The sequence below is a fragment of the Rhamphochromis longiceps genome, linkage group LG7, assembly GCF_057381845.1.
Source record: "Rhamphochromis longiceps isolate RC_006_pf linkage group LG7, R_longiceps_female_GT1.1, whole genome shotgun sequence".
NCBI lineage: Eukaryota > Metazoa > Chordata > Actinopteri > Cichliformes > Cichlidae > Rhamphochromis > Rhamphochromis longiceps.
The window spans coordinates 25,787,162-25,803,687 of NC_140563.1; the positions used below are offsets into that span (position 1 = coordinate 25,787,162).

General features: G+C 43.2%; 2 protein-coding genes across 2 annotated transcripts in view; one reads left to right on the forward strand and one right to left on the reverse strand.

Moving 5' to 3' along the window:
- The window catches only part of LOC146665400 (metabotropic glutamate receptor 8-like), a 170,205-nt gene that overhangs the window by 38,999 nt on the left and 114,680 nt on the right, over window positions 1-16,526 (forward strand). The window lies entirely within an intron of this gene.
- On the reverse strand, window positions 9,852-11,477 carry LOC146665401 (uncharacterized). Its single transcript, XM_085411479.1, has 3 exons — window positions 10,737-11,477; window positions 10,264-10,431; window positions 9,852-9,944 (listed from the first exon to the last, which is right to left on the reverse strand). Exons 1-3 carry the CDS (start codon window positions 11,301-11,303, stop codon window positions 9,852-9,854), a joined length of 828 nt encoding a protein of 275 aa, XP_085267605.1. The 5' UTR covers window positions 11,304-11,477.

Below are 16,526 nucleotides of genomic sequence, written 5' to 3' on the forward strand. Positions count from 1 at the left end.
CATGCCTCAAACTCTCCGTGAGGCGCTCCTTGAGGCTGAAAGGACCGAGCTGGTGCTCACCTCGCGACCTGACCAGCAGGTGCCCCCCCCCCCCAAACTACTCCCAAATCAGAGCCGCATACTGCGACGGGGAGGGGGAGGTCGCGGAGATATGCCAGCTGCAACCCTCGGTGCCCCAGAGGCGTCCTCGTCAACCGACCAACCGCTGCTACCGGTAAGATGAGCCTGGCCACGTGGCGCGTGACTGCCCAGCACCTGCCCCGAAGACCAGAACTACGCAGCCTCAGGGAAACGGGGAGGGAGCGGTGTAGCGAGGGGACCACCGCTCCAGCTTCCTGCCCCCCTCCAAGGACGATGCACGGTGGTGGGCCGAGTCGGGCACCTCAAGAGAGAACTGACATGCGGGGGAAGAAACCGTTGCGGATCCGAGTGAAGGATCTGGAGCTGGTGCACGACTTCTGGCTTGCTAACATTCAGGACCAGTGCATCATCGGCCTTGATCTGCTGACCCTCTGGGGGGCCTGCGTTGACACCGCAAAGCTGGCTATCACTCTTGGCGCAAAGACTTTTGCCCTCCAGCGCGGCCAAAAGCAGGGAGCGGAGGGGACCAGACGAGACAGGCGTCGGGCAGCTGCCGCTCAGCAGATTTCGGATGCCGGTGGCTCCGGGTCATCACCACTCGCCTCAGCCTCAGCCTCTCAGCCCGACAAACCTCCATCGACCGAGACCATCGAGGCTGTTGATGACCTTTGGCAGCGCAGCAGCGTAGGCCTCAATGTCGACCAGCGCCAGCGCTTGAGGTGCCTCCTGGACGAGAATGTGGACATCTTTGCCGCCAGTGACAAAGACTGCAGGCAGACGAGTCTGGTCCAGCACACCATCGACACCGGCTCTGCTCAACCCATCCGTCTGCGCCCACACCGGCTGCCCCTCTCAAAATGGCAGGTAGCGGAAGAGAAGATCCGTGAGATGGCTGCGGCTGGGGTGATCGAGCCGTCCAATAGCCCATGGGCGGCACCCGTGGTTCTGGTGGGGAAGAAGGATGGCAGCCCGAGGTTCTGCGTGGACTTTCGCCGTCTCAATGCAGTCACCAAGAAGGACTCGTACCCGCTTCCACGGATCGACGAGGCCCTTTATTACGTTACTGGCTCCAGCTGGTTCAGCTCCCTCGACCTACGCAGCGGTTACTGACAGGTGGAGCTAGCCCCCGAAGCAAGGCCTAAGACTTCATTCACCATTGGACAGGGGCTGTGGCAGTTCAGGGTCATGCCATTTGGGCTCTGCAATGCGCCAGCGACGTTTGAGAGGCTGATGGAGAGGGTGCTCGTGAACATCCCTCGTAGCCGCTGTGTTGTGTACCTGGATGACCTGTTGGTGCACGGTGGTGACTTCGACAGTGCACTGTCTCACCTGAGCGAGGTCTTCAGTGCCATCCGACGAGCTGGGCTGCGGCTCAACCCTGCGAAGTGCCGGCTGTTGGCGAGAGAGACCACATTCTTGGGCCATGTGATCAGCACTCAAGGTATCGCCACCGACCCCGCAAAGGTGGCTGCGGTCCGGGACTGGCCGACTCCCTCGAATGTCAAAGAACTGCGGAGCTTCCTGGGCCTAGCCTCCTACTACCGTCGGTTCATCAAGGGGTTCGCGACGATGGCCAGCCCCCTCCACCGCCTGACTGACAAGTGACAGCTGTTTGGCTGGGGGGATGCCTGTGCTGCGGCTTTTGCACAGCTGAAGGAGGCCCTCACCAGAGCCCCAGTCCTGGCCTACCCCGATGCCCGGCAACCTTTCATTGTGGACACTGATGCTAGCAATGTAGGAGTCGGGGCGGTCCTTTCCCAGCATGACGAGGCTGGAGAACGGGTGGTGGTGTACTTCAGTCGTGCTCTGGGACGAGCCGAGAGGAACTACTGCGTGACTCGCCGGGAGCTGCTGGCCGTAGTGCTAGCGGTGTGGCACTTCCGGCCATACCTGCACAGCTGCCGGTTTCTCCTGCGCACTGACCATGCATCTCTTGGCTCCTGAACTTCAAACACCCAGAAGGTCAGGTGGCCCGCTGGTTGGAGGTCCTTCAAGGCTACGACTTTGAGATCCAGCATCGGGCAGGTCGACAGCATGGCAACGCTGATGCCCTCTCCAGACGGCCCTGCATGGCCGTCGAGTGCCGCTACTGTCTGCGACAGGAGGAGCGGGCCCAGGAGGCGCTGGGGGTGGCTACTGCTCAGGCCGCGGTCAGCGGAGGGGGATGGCTCCCATTGACCATGCAGCAGCTGAAGCGGGAGCAGGAGGCCAATGCGACGTTGGTTCAGGTGGGTGCCTGGCTGGAGGCGGCGCAACGTCCAGACTGGACGGGGGTGTCGGGACAGGAGCCCGAAGTGAAGGCCTACTACACAGAGAGAGAGTCTGTGTATTAGCATTTATCATGAAACATACTTGAAAAACAAGGGTGAGAGACAATACCCCCAGGCCCCAGAACCACCTGACACCTGGCATCTCCATCATACAACAAAGACGCCCAAGCCACCCTGGACCACAACCCTCAAGGAAGCAGGCCAGCACCCATGCCAAAACCCCCAGTCAAGTACTCCAGAGCCCCTAAGAACCTAAGTTCCAAGGCAGGGGGAAGGCGACCACCAGTGGGCAACAAGCCAAGGAGGGCAATCCCCCACCCTTAAAAACCAGGGACTAAGGCTCAGCGACCCACAGACCCAGGTCTAACCACACAGACACAGGTTCCGCCATAGCACGCAGCATTGACAGCTGGAATAGATGGATGGAATCCTGGGAAAACTCTGCACGCCTAAGCTATATCTTATTTTATTAATCAACTGAAATATGATTTAAAAGCAATTTGGAAAAAGAGAAGGGAACTCTTCTTCTCTAAATTTTTTGCCCAATTCTTTACAGATTTGTTTTAATTCATTGAGGGTTGGTGGGGTTTTTTTGTTTTGTTTTAAACTCCTCCTGTCCGGCAGTTGTAGCAAGCATAATCATGGTCTGAAAGCTTTGTTCTGACAAACACATTTGCTTTCCAAAGAGGAGCACCGAGTGCAACTATAGGCTCATCTTGTTAATGTGTTTGTTTTATTTATTTATTTATTTTATTTTATTATTCATTTTATTAGCTATGTGTATATTGTGCTGGAGTAGGCATGGCATGAAGGCCAGATTGGCAAAAGATAGGAGAAGAAAGCAAAAGAATAGATAAAGAAAAGGGACAGACATAAAGAGAGAAAGGGGGAGGGAGGGGGGTGTTAAGGATGAGGCAAACAGACATGCTGGGTCTCCAACTGCTGCATCTGTAACAAACCACACTCAAACAATACTCAAACAATACAAAGCACCACAAAGACAAAACAGAGGGAAGTGCACAAACAAATATACAGTTTAGCTGTGTGTGTTTGTGTGCGTGTGTGTGAAAGAGAGAGTCTGTGTATTAGCATTTATCATGAAACATACTTGAAAAATGAGGGTGAGAGACAATACCCCCAGAACCCAGACCCCCAGCATGATAATATATTAAGTAATCCAAAGTATTCAGAATATGTTACTCACACAGCACCTCCAGCAAAGCCATATGAATGGCCCTAGCAACTGTGGCCTATGTACCTCATGTTCCCCCCAAGACCCTCCATGTGTGAGTGATGTGTTGTCGGAGGATGTGGAGGGAGAAAAAGGCTAGAGATGATCAAGAATGGGAGATAGAGGACCACCCCCAGAAGCAGAGTCCCAGCAAAGCTTGTTTAGTAAGCACCCATATTTCCTACATCCCACTGTAGGGTGAGGAAAAGTGGAACTGGGAACCGTGTCATCCGCAACCCAGGGAAACGCTGCACCAAAGCCCAGCACCCATCATCCCCACTGCAAAGGGTAGTCCGGCTGGTCCACTCAGAGCCCCAGCACCAGCACCTCACCCAACAATATAGATGAAAAAGAACAAGACAGAGTAGCTACGTATGAGACAAGGCAGAGCTCTAGGCGACCCAAACAATCTCAGCTGCTCCCTCTCCTCAAGGTCCCGCTCTCACCGCCCACAATGGGCTAGCGGGCACTGTAGACTCCCAGTTCCTTTGGCTTACTGCTGTACTGAGCCTGTCAATTTCTGGATTAATATGGCGATGCTTTTTTGTTTTGAGTTGTAGCAGGATGAGTGCGTGTGAGAGAAGTAAGTGTGTGTGCAGATGTTTTGGGCATATGAGTTTCCTGTAGAAAGATTATACAGTGGGGCAAAAAAGTATTTAGTCAGCCACCGATTGTGCAAGTTCCCCCACTCAAAATGATGACAGAGGTCAGTAATTTGCACCAGAGGTACACTTCAACTGTGAGAGACAGAATGTGAAAAAAAAATCCATGAATTCACATGGTAGGATTTGTAAAGAATTTATTCGTAAATTAGGGTGGAAAATAAGTATTTGGTCACCTCAAACAAGGAAAATCTCTGGCTCTCACAGACCTGTAACGTCTTCTGTAAGAAGCTTTTCTGTCCCCCACTCGTTACCTGTATGAATGGCACCTGTTCGAACTCATCATCTGTATAAAAGACACCTGTCCACAGCCTCAAACAGTCAGACTCCAAACTCCGCCATGGCCAAGACCAAAGAGCTTTCGAAGGACACCAGGAAAAGTATTGTAGACCTGCACCAGACTGGGAAGAGTGAATCTACAATAGGCAAGCAGCTTGGTGTGAAAAAATCAACTGTGGGAGCAATCACCAGAAAATGGAAGACATACAAGACCACTGATAATCTCCCTCGATCTGGGGCTCCACGCAAGATCTCATCCCGTGGGGTCAAAATGATCATGAGAACGGTGAGCAAAGATCCCAGAACCACACGGGGGGACCTGGTGAATGACCTGCAGAGAGCTGGGACCAAAGTAACAAAAGTCACCATCAGTAACACACTACAACGGCAGGGAATCAAATCCCGCAGTGCCAGACGTGTTCCGCTGCTGAAGCCAGTGCATGTCCAGGCCCGTCTGAAGTTTGCCAGAGAGCACATGGATGATACAGCAGAGGATTGGGAGAATGTCATGTGGTCAGATGAAACCAAAGTAGAACTTTTTGGTATAAACTCAACTCGTCGTGTTTGGAGGAAGGAGAATACTGAGTTGCATCCCAAGAACACCATACCTACTGTGAAGCATGGGGGTGGAAACATCATGCCATGGGGCTATTTTTCTGCCAAGGGGACAGGACGACTGATCCGTGTTAAGGACAGAATGAATGGGGCCATGTATCGTGAGATTTTGAGCCAAAACCTCCTTCCATCAGTGAGAACTTTGAAGATGAAACGAGGCTGGGTCTTCCAACATGACAATGACCCAAAACACACCGCCCGGGCAACAAAGGAGTGGCTCCGTAAGAAGCATTTGAAAGTCCTGGAGTGGCCTAGCCAGTCTCCAGACCTCAACCCCATAGAAAATCTGTGGCGGGAGTTGAAAGTCCGTGTTGCTCGGCGACAGCCCCAAAACATCACTGCTCTCGAGAAGATCTACATGGAGGAATGGGCCAAAATACCAGATACTGTGTGTGCAAACCTGGTAAAGACCTATAGTAAACGTTTGACCTCTGTTATTGCCAACAAAGGTTATGTTACAAAGTATTGAGTTGTATTTTTGTTATTGACCAAATACTTATTTTCCACCCTAATTTACGAATAAATTCTTTACAAATCCTACCATGTGGATTCATGGATTTTTTTTTTTCACATTCTGTCTCTCACAGTTGAAGTGTACCTCTGGTGCAAATTACTGACCTCTGTCATCATTTTGAGTGGGGGAACTTGCACAATCGGTGGCTGACTAAATACTTTTTTGCCCCACTGTATGTCTGTACGTCATTTAACCAATTAGTCATTTTAAATCTCTTTTCCCTGGAACCAACTCCACATACATTCCATGTGACAAACTTCGGTGTGATCATGTTTAAACTAACTATCCGAGTGTTAAATGTTTACTTGCCCACTGGGACACCTTGGTTCTTTTCATTTTCTGTTTTTAGCCCTACTGTTGTAGATGTACTGCTCTGCTTTAGTATTGTTGTATGACACAATAACAGACAAGCTTTAGCTGTTGGACAAATTGCCTCACATTTGACCCTAGAATAGTCTGATATGCAGAGGTGTTAATGGCTGACTCAGTGACTCAATGCAAGGTGTGCGGGTCTTGGGGTTGCAAAACATGCCGAAATCATCACCCCTCCTCCAATATGTTTAATACGTGGTATGAGGTGTTTGATATGTGTTTGGTTTTCACCAAACATGGCATCATGTCCAAAAATCTCCATTTTCATCTCATCTCTCCAAAGGAGATTGTTCCAGTCTAGTCATTTTTGTTAAGATGAAAATTTTTTTGCTCTAAAGTTCTGAACATCACTAGAGTGTATTCTGAAGGAAGCATGGAAGTCAGGGGTTGAGAGAGACAAAGCATTTATCCTGCAGAGTGTAATGACTAGAGAGTCAGCATGTAGGAAAAAGCAGCATTCACATCAATGTGTTGAATTAAAGTTCTAGGAACACAGAACTTCTTAGACTGTAAGACAGTTCATCAGAACATTTGACAGATGAGGACAAAGAAGGCCTCTGACTTTTTGTTTCTTTGTCAGATAGATGTGCCAACTTTCCAAGATCTAATTGAAAAACCAGAACAGAACATAAAACCAGATGAAAGGATTAGCTGTCAGTGCTGAGGTAAAACATCAAAACAGTTTAACTGTTTGCAGCACTGTTCAAGGTTTCCATTCACAGCAAACAGATGTGATTATGGCACAGCCTAAATGAGATGTTCACTTTTCTATCAGTTCATTCTGACATAAGCCAGAATGTTTACAACATTTATCTTTATTGTTGCGATTCATTAGCTCCTATGTTAGTATCCATTAGTATCCACCTTTAATGTATGACTCTGAAGCAATCATTAAGCTTGTCATTCTCTCACTGTTTTTCTTGGAAACCATCCATCATTCCCACTGTGTGAAACCTCACTCTTTCGTGTTCGATCATCACTCTATTTTAATGATAACATAATACTGCTTCAGCTCCTATAAGCATGACAGCAGTGGGCAATTTTTAAATCCTTCTTCTTTTGATAAATGTGAACTGTGCAGAAAAAGTCCTTCACGATGAGTCTTGCTATTAAAAGGATCATTACAGGCTATGATTCTGCATATGTAATAAAGATCATGCAGACTACCATTACAGCTAAATACTGGTGCTGCTGCTAGGTCTACCAGTGATTATCATGAATGAATATTTACACCTCAGGACTCAAACATTTCAAAAAGTAATGCAATCAGATTACTTGCGTACCGCGATGAATGACACACCCTAATTTTGCATCATCAGTGTTAGTTGTTGAGCCTATGTTTTTCCTTCCATTGCTGAATTATTAAAGATACTCTCAAGTGTGTGTATTTAGAAGATGTGAAAGAGAGTTTCTAGTATTTGGTCATTTTTTATTGAGTCTCCCAATCAACACTAAAATCTGATCCAGAATCATTTCATCTCATTTCTAAAATAAGTAGCCTAGCTACTTGTCAAATACACTTCAGGGCGAATAACCACTCACATTCAGTGCTAATTTAAATGTCTTCATTTCAGTCAGTCAGTTTATGATCGTGTGTGATCAAAGCTATCAATAACAGCCCACATTAGCTCAATAGCAATAGCTCAGCAACTTCTTAACAAGGAAGCACTTCAAGTTCAAAACAGTTTAAACAAACTCTCAACAACTTTTAAAATGAATTTGATGCAAAATTGCAAAATCTGAATAAAATAGACAATTATCTTGTCTATCACATAGCTCTACGATAAAGCAGCTGGTATTCTTGACTGTTCTACATGTTATTGCACACAATAATGCTTCAACCTCCTCCGATTTACCTTCACATTCATACCTGTGTGTGTGTGTGTGTGTGTGTGTGTGTAAGCATGTGCAAGAACTTGTGTGTGTGTGTGTGTGTGTGTGTGTGTGTGTGTGTGTGTCATGGGGGTGCGTTTGTGTAACCTCCTGATCACAACTGTTTCTAACAACATCCTTGGTCATAAAAAGGTAATCTCCCCCACACCCAATACATGGCTCAATTCCTGTATTGGTTCACCATACACAACACAGTGAAACCATAAAAAGGGCAGGAAGCTTACCAAACATCAAACAAACCTTCACAAGGGATGTGCTTGTGATAAAACACTACAGCCTCCCCCCAGAACCTCGAGAGGCGGACAAAGGAATGCCTTGATCACAGAATTTGAAACAATGTACACTGTAAACCCGAATCAGTTGACTGAACTTAAAACATTTGTGGAAACTGATTACCTCAAAAGTTTTAAGTACACGAACTCATCTTTTCTAAGTATGGGGTACTCAAAATTTGTATTTATTGTTAACTTAAAAATTTTAAATTATATTTTTATTTTATTAATTGAGCTTTACTTAAAAACTATATACTTTAATTTTAATATTTTTGTTTTTTGTAGTTTACTATTTTGATCCAACACAATGCAATTATATTACAAACTAAACGCAAATTATATGATTATTAATTAAAAGATATTTATTATTAAATGTTTGAGTGTAGACTAGTAAAAAAAATTAGAGAAATTCATTTACTTTACATTTTGTTTATTTAACATTTTTTATGGAAATGTAAAAACATCACTTAGTGTTTTTATAAAACCACTAACATGGACATTGGCACCATAAAGTGAGCATTATAAATTCAATGTAGAACATGTATCTTTTTATAAAATCACAAAGGACAACATCAGTCCTAATTGCATCTTTCTCAAAATACATAAATTCAAAATAAAAAGTCAAATACTAATCACTTTTGTTTGAAAAAGAAATGAAAAACAATTTTATAAAATGGGTACAAATAAAGATGATCATCTTCCAAATAACCAGAGCAAAATTAGGTAAACTGATGGAGTTAAATCCACCCAAAGTCCGTAGTAAACTTAAAGTGCTTTAAATAAAGTGCTTAAAACAAAGTGCTCAGTAACAGAGTGCATGTCCTAACAAACATTGCCTTATATTCCTTCCAGAACTACTCTTTCAGCAACAAATCATTTTTAAGAGCATGTAGGCAGGGTTTCAGAGGTTTGCCGTCAACAAGCCCCATGAAGATTTTTTGGACAAAGGTAAATGTGTGAACGTGCTTCCTGGGGTAGTCTAAATGCAGAGCATAGATCAAGCCAAACAATAAGGCAAATGCATCTGCAAATCTGGGAATATCACGCATCACCAAGTCGCCTTCCACCACAATGGCCATGCTTGAGGAAGTAAAATGGACTGGACTGGTCTGGGAAGCGCCGTCGGTAACCACTGTGAGAAGGGCAACTGGAGTGTCAATGAGGGTCGACTCATCCAATGTGTCCGCCTGGAATAGACACAGTATCAATAAGTAAGGTTGGTTTGAGAGAATGTGACAAGCAAGACCTGTAATCTAGCAAAAAATTCAGCAGTGTAGTGGGTTACTTTGTAACGGGTTAGGGTACTCTACTTTTTTGAAAAATGTACATTAACGCGTTAGCTTCTTGCATTACATAATTAGTATGTTTGTTATTTTTCTAAAAAAAAAAAAAAGAAGTCATTTTTTATTTTATGACTTTATCTCAAAAAGAAACTAAATCTTGACTTCAGCCTTGTTTTTGGGGCCACCTGCAGCGTAGCCGAAGTGCTGTGATACGCCTGTGCCCTGCTCCTGACCCTGTGTGTGTGTGTGAGGGTTTTCTAAAGAGAGGGTATTTTGCTTGTACAATTTGGTAGCTGCTAGGGTATTAAATTGTATTTAAAAAAATCCATGGTGTTTTATCTCACTGGCAGAATTTAAGTGATGCAAAAATACACTTACATTACGTCTTAAAGAATTCTGGGTCCTCCTCCCGCAGGTATACAGAAAGGGCACGAAGCACTGCAGTGCGTTTCACGTTGATATCAGGCGCCTCCTAAAAAGGGAAAAGAAAAGTTCATTGAACACAAAGTTTTCAGGTGTCATTCTTTGGGGAGAATACATGTTTATGAAACTGCATGACATGTGACTCTACATAATTTTGGAGACATTTCTTTTAAGACAACCTTTCTGTCTCTTATGACAAAGAGTCTGTATCTTACTCATTTGACAAAAATCCTACACAGTATTTTAAAGTAACATACCAGATCAGAGCTGTAATCTGTATAAAACACAGATGTTCAAAGCAAGGAAAAATTGAGTTTTTATCAGTGAAACTTTTAATTTGTGTTAATTTTATCATTATCAATATTCACCTGAAGATCATAATGATTCAGGATGGTTCGCAGAGCCTCTGATATCTTGCCAGTCCGTGCAGCCTTCTGTCTGTATAGAGCCATAAGTCGTGGTGTGTGTCTGTCAAGTTCAGCGTAGAACTGGTTCCGCAGGTTAATGTTTGTGACTCGGTGGAACTCCGCAGAAATCTAAAATAAAACAGGACAAAAACATCCAACATGAAGCCAAATTACTGACCAAATTTACATCTTATCATTAAAGAGGAATTGCCCAACTTCTGTCTAACCTTGCTTTATAGATGTCCTATGAATTTTTTTTTTCTTTAAATTGGACCCGAACCACAAGCACAAATGTATCACAAAGCTGAAATATATTTTTGTTTGTTATCTATTATTTATTTATGTGTTATTTATTTATTATCTGAATCTGAAGAGATCTGCTGAACTTGCATTGTTTCATGTTAAACTGAAGAAGAAGAAAAAAATCAAAGCACAGATACCTGAGAGTCAAATCGCAGAGCAGGCCATTTCTCTAAGAAGTTCTTTACCATTGGGTTGTCTTGAACAATTTCATGGCGACGAAGTGCGAAGGTAGTCTGCATCAGTTTTTCAATCATTACTTTGTTGGGCTCAGTCTTCTCAACCTCATTTTTTATCTGGACTCTCATATCCTCCAAACTGACCTGATCTTCTCCTCTTGGAAAGTTTGGGAGGTAGTTCACCTCAGCTCTTCTGGCTCTTTTTATGTTTGAGTGGGGATGCTCTCCTTCAGGGTTGTTAACACTCCTCCTGCCAGCGTTGACAGACACCTCCACACATCCAGATCTGGCTAGCTTGGTGCGATAATTTCCCATCTTGAATTTTAAACTGGTCTTCCAACCATAACTTCCATTCCTACTTCCAGGCTCTTTAAGACATGGATGAGTGGTAACAAGAGCTTCTGCTGCCAAACCGACATCTCCATCACTCGGATAGGCTTTGAAGGTGTGCATCACTGAAGCCATGGTCTCCAAGATGTTGTGCTTTTGGGCTCGAGTCAACTTCAGATGTTTTCCAAACATCTCAAAGGCTCTATTTCCCTCCTCAAGGAGATGTTCAACTTCGTAAGAAAAGGTAGGTACTGGGAAAGTGTCAGGCCAACACTTCAGACGCTGAGCTAAAGGCACATGAGGAAGGATGTCTGTATCAGAACTTGCACAAGAACTGACATCACTTTCAGATCTCAGTACTTTTAGTGTGCCCTTCTCTGGCAACTCTTGAATATCCAGTAGGCAGGTAAGTTGCCCATTAAAGTCGGGGTCTTCGTATTGTAAGGTAAACTCAAAGTCCAGCCTTGGGTTGAGCTTCTCACGGAGTATGGTGATTAGTTTTTCCACCGACTCAGGCCGCTTAGTTAGAGAAACCTTCACAACAACATCTGTGGTGAGGTGAACTCTCAGCAGGAACTTTTGGGATACTGCCATCATCCTATGAATAAAACAAGGAATGGAGATGATTTTTAAAAAATGAATCGTCTCATATATAAAAACACTGTACATCATACCATTAACCTTATTATGGTCAGTGATAATTATATACTCAGCCATCATTACAGCTTTCAAAAATTTCAAAAGTACACTGTACATTTCATGACAAAATAAACACTTAGCATGGTAAAAAAAAAAACCTTACAATTACTGCTGTTTACTTTGAGTGCAGTCTTGAATTCTATGGCCGATCATCCAACAGTCCAAAACATAGGTAAGAATTTCAGATGTTACAAAGTCACAGGCCATCATTCCATTTAGTCATGGTAAACAGTAACCCTCTTTTAGTTTTAAGTTTTTACCATATAATCAACATTGTCTCACCATGTATAAATTCTGTTAAGTTGGGAAAAAAAAAAAAGAAAAAAAAAAAAAGCACAGAATACATATGAATTTACACTGCAGTTATTTTAAAAAACCAAGCCAAACTGCGGGATAAATCTTTGCAAAGACACATTGTTATGCAATAGTACATAATACATCAGTGAGATACTTGTAATATTACACAGAACTTCTACTTACAAACTACTTCTTTTACAGGCTGCTGCTTAAGATAGAAGTTGCCACTGCTAGCTAAGTCACTTTTGAATGATGCTAATGAGAAGAAGAAAAAAACCCGGCCGAACAATGAGGCTGCTGTTGTAAAAACGCCAACTTTCTTGCGTTGGCAATGGGTCGTTAAAATATCACTAAGACACTTTCTTTATGTGCAATTCTTATTAAAACTGTGTTTTAATCGGTTAAAACTGTAAAACTGACGATATCATCGGTTTGAAAAAGAGCGCGAACAACAGCGAACAACAATTCACTACCTGGGTCTGTGCTGTTTAACACAACGGCGCATTCAAAAACAAGTTAATGGCTGCAACATATTAATATACTTGCTTTTTTACGGAAAAAATAAACATAACGAAGGTTCCGTTTTACTTACAAGTTTCTCCAAATGTGCTCTCCGGTCGCTCGAGAAGGGCAGCCATATTGAACAGAATTTTCTGTCAACGTCGTTCAGGTTAGAGAGAAAACGTCATGACGTCATGACGTACAAATGCGGAGCTCGAAAAAAAAAACATTTACTCAAAAATCATAATTAAAAAAGCAGTATTTACTCTTAACTTCTAAGCCATGTACAATTAGAACTGTTTGAATCGTTAAGAGAACAGAAAAGTTTTAAGTTGTTTCAACTTTGTGACGCATTTTAATTGTTGTATCCACAAACTTTATAAGTCAGGTGGACTGTTGGGGTTTACAGTGTAGAGGTGGTAAGCATAAAAATGACAACATTTAAGAATGCACTTTAACAAACTAATCATGGCACCACAGGAACAAGCTCTAGGTACAAGCTCCACACCAGGCAAGACCCCAGTTGCCCCTAAGACAATCCAACACATAACAGCAGGGTTCAAGATAGGACATACATGGAACGCCATAAGCTAAGTGTCTTGGATTTCAAACCAAAATTACCATAATGGCACACACAATTCTTCTTGTATGCATATACGTACAATAGTAATATGGACTACCAGTCAAAAGATGATAAATGGTAAATGGTCTGTATTTGTATCTCTCAATGAGCTTCATGAGGTAGTCACCTAAAATGGTTTACCAACAGACTTGAAGGAGTTCGCAGAGATGCTGAGGACTTGTTGGCCCTTTTGCCTTCACTCTGCGGTCCATCTCATCCCAAACCATCTTGATTGGGTTTAGGTCAGGTGACTGTGGAGGCCAGGCCATCTGGCGCAGCACTCCATCACTCTCTTTCTTGGTCAGTTAGCCCTTACACGGCCTGGAGGTTTGTTTGGGATCAATGTCCTGTTGAAAAATCAATGATGGACCAACTAAATGCTGCTATGAACGATTTGGTCTTTATACAACCAATGGAAGAGCTTGGTGCGCATTGCCAGCAATAGGTTGGACTTGTTCTCGGTGGGTGTTGAACTCTGCCATGGCTGCCCTTTGTCACCAATTCTGTTCATAATTTTTATGGTAAGAATTTCTAGGCATAGCCAAATGGTGAAAGTAGTTAAGGAGTTTAAGAATCTCAGGGTCTTCCTCAAGAGTTAGGGTAGAGGGAAGCGGGAGCTCAACAGACGGATTGGAGCTTAATGTAAAAGTTAATCTCTCAATTTACTGGTCGATCTTCGTCCCTACCCTCACCTATGCTCACTAGCTCTGGGTAGTGACCGAAAGAATGAGTTCACCGATACAAGTGGCAGAAATTAGCTTTCTTTGAAGGGTGTCTGTTCTCTCCCTTAGAGATAGGGTGAGGAGTTCATCCATCTGGGAGCAGCTCTGAGTAGAGTCACTACTTCTCCACAGTGAAAGGAGTCAGTTGAGGTGGTTCGGGCATCTGACAAGTATGCTTCTTGGGCGCCTCCTGAGTGAGGTCTTCCAGACATGTCAAACTGGGAGAAGGCCCTGAGGAGGCCTCGGGCAGATCCAGACACGCTGGAGAGATTATATCTCTCAGCTGGCCTGGTAACTCCTTGGTGTTTCCTTGGAAGAGCTAGAAGAGATGGATAGGGAGGTCTGGGCTTCTCTGATTAGACTGCTGCCCTCATGACCCAGGCCCAGAAAAGCATGGAAAAAGAATGGATGGGTGGAAAGATCTGTGACAATACTACTGAAATGATCGTCTTCGGACTGGGTGAATTTTCCTCATAGTTTTTATATGAACAGCTATTCAGTCATGAAATGCAAACAGTTTCTTGTGTATTGTGTATTTCGCTGTCTGTTTTACTTAAACACTGTTTGTTCAGACAGTGTCCTCTCTCTACTGTCTGAGTAGAAACATTTACATACATGCTTGAAATATCTGAATATATGTCCATAATGTAACAGCTTCTCATCACACTCCACTGAACTGGTGTGTTGAATACAAATATGTTGCTGAGCTGAAGGACCATCCTTAAAGTTGAAAATGTTACAAAATACTCTCAGGGTGGAGATGAGATAAACACAAGCATCTTCAATAGAGCCATTGAGAGAATGTAACTGATAGCTAAAGCCCTCAAGTTAAGAGGACTTCTCAGCATCAACCTTTTGTTTTTGTTTGTTTACCTTGTTGGTAAAATTGATTGGCTGGCTGAGATATTAGTTACCACATTTTTTTGTGATGGTTCCAAATCTCCTCTTCAATGACATCAAGTAAGGCCGTAAAGTGAGGTCATCATCAGTGGAGATCTTGAAGTTTGTCTGCTTGCCTGCCCACCTTTAACAGCTGGCGTTCACAATGAGAAAGTGTAGGACTGGATAGAGCTTACAGTCAGATCAATAGACTGACAATAGTAGAAAATTAATCTGGTGTAAGTGTCAGACAAATAAGGAAGATGGGGAATAAAGGGATTTTTATAATTTGGAGAATAATCAATGAAAACAAATATGTGACAATTTTTACAAACTTATGTTGTTCATTCAAACTGAAAGAAACGCCACAGAAATACTAGTGGAAATTTCAGCATTTCGAAGATGCCAAAACTGTCAGGCTCAATTCTGGAAAGATGTGTCTGAAACAGTACATTTACATTTAAAAGTCTTAGAATATGAATATTTCATTCAGTGGAAGAAAAATGTTTATTCTTATTACTGTGATTAAAATTCTGATCAGCTTGTGGTCTTGCTTCTCCCGTACAAATTGTATTCATATCGTACTAATTAGGGATCAACCAACTTGCGTTTTTTAGGGCTTATGAAAGCTACTTTTGGCTGCTCAGTCGTTAGAAGGGTCACCGCAGCAGGTAGCTTTATATTTATCTTTTGCAGAATTTTTTTGCTAGATGTCCTTGCTGACCCCTGAGAGTGTTTGTATCTCCAGCTTGAAACAAACCAGTAATCTTTGGCTGAATGTATAAACAAAGACACTTTGGACCCACGAAAAATTATTAATCAAAGGGAACAAATTATAGAATATATATGACATCGTTTTGTGTACAGTAGTGTAAATCCAGCAAAGAAGTTATCCTTGAATCTTTTCTTCCACTATTTAGTTCACCTTTATCACCACCTGCTGATATAAGTAAAGCTGCTAATGCTCTCATCACTGATGAGAGCATTAGCAGATGAGAGCATTAGCTCTGAGCTGGGAGAATAACGCAGGTCTAAATCCACCAGTTGTGAGATGAATATGAAACATAGATACTTTAAAAAGTTGCAAATTAGTTATACTGCAAAACCTAGGAAAAAGACTTTTGTGCAAGAATTGTGTAGATTTTTGAAAGGATTAAAAATGCAAAATGTTTTCATGTGATTGGGAATCTCTCTCATGTCACTTCTGTTTGGCAGAAAGATTGTCACAATATCCCAAATACTATTAGGTCAGGCACTTAAATATAAAAAATAACGAATGAGTAAATTAGCACACCTTTTTAATAATTTCATATTTTATGAGGTGGTGTACTGCAGCATTGTTAGAGCAAAGTTTAGTATTGTTAGCAATTGCATGCCAAAATAGTATCATCTACTAACTAAGAGCAAGGGTCACCTTCCAACGTGACATGAGGGACTGCAACATTCTGTGCTTCACGGAGACATGGCTGACCCCCACAGTGCCGGACCAGGCCGTAACTCCGTCGGATTCATTCTTTGTGCTCCGCGCGGACAGAACGGCAGAGTCGAACAAAACCAAAGGTGGAGGAGTGTGTTTCATGGTAAACAGAAAGTGGTGTGATGCCAGGAGCATTTCTACTCTCTCCAGCGGCTGCTCGCCACATCTGGAGTTCCTGAGCATTAAGTGCCGCCCTTTCTATCTGCCCCGTGAGTTCA

Excerpts from the sequence above, each read along its gene's own strand:
- LOC146665401 (XM_085411479.1), bottom strand. The coding sequence starts at position 11,303 with ATGTTTGGAAAACATCTGAAGTTGACTCGAGCCCAAAAGCACAACATC. Across the intron at positions 10,432-10,736 it reads GATTTGACTCTCAGGTATCT|ATTTCTGCGGAGTTCCACCG; the intron begins GTGCTTTGATTT and ends GTTTTATTTTAG. Across the intron at positions 9,945-10,263 it reads TGAATCATTATGATCTTCAG|GAGGCGCCTGATATCAACGT; the intron begins GTGAATATTGAT and ends TTCCCTTTTTAG.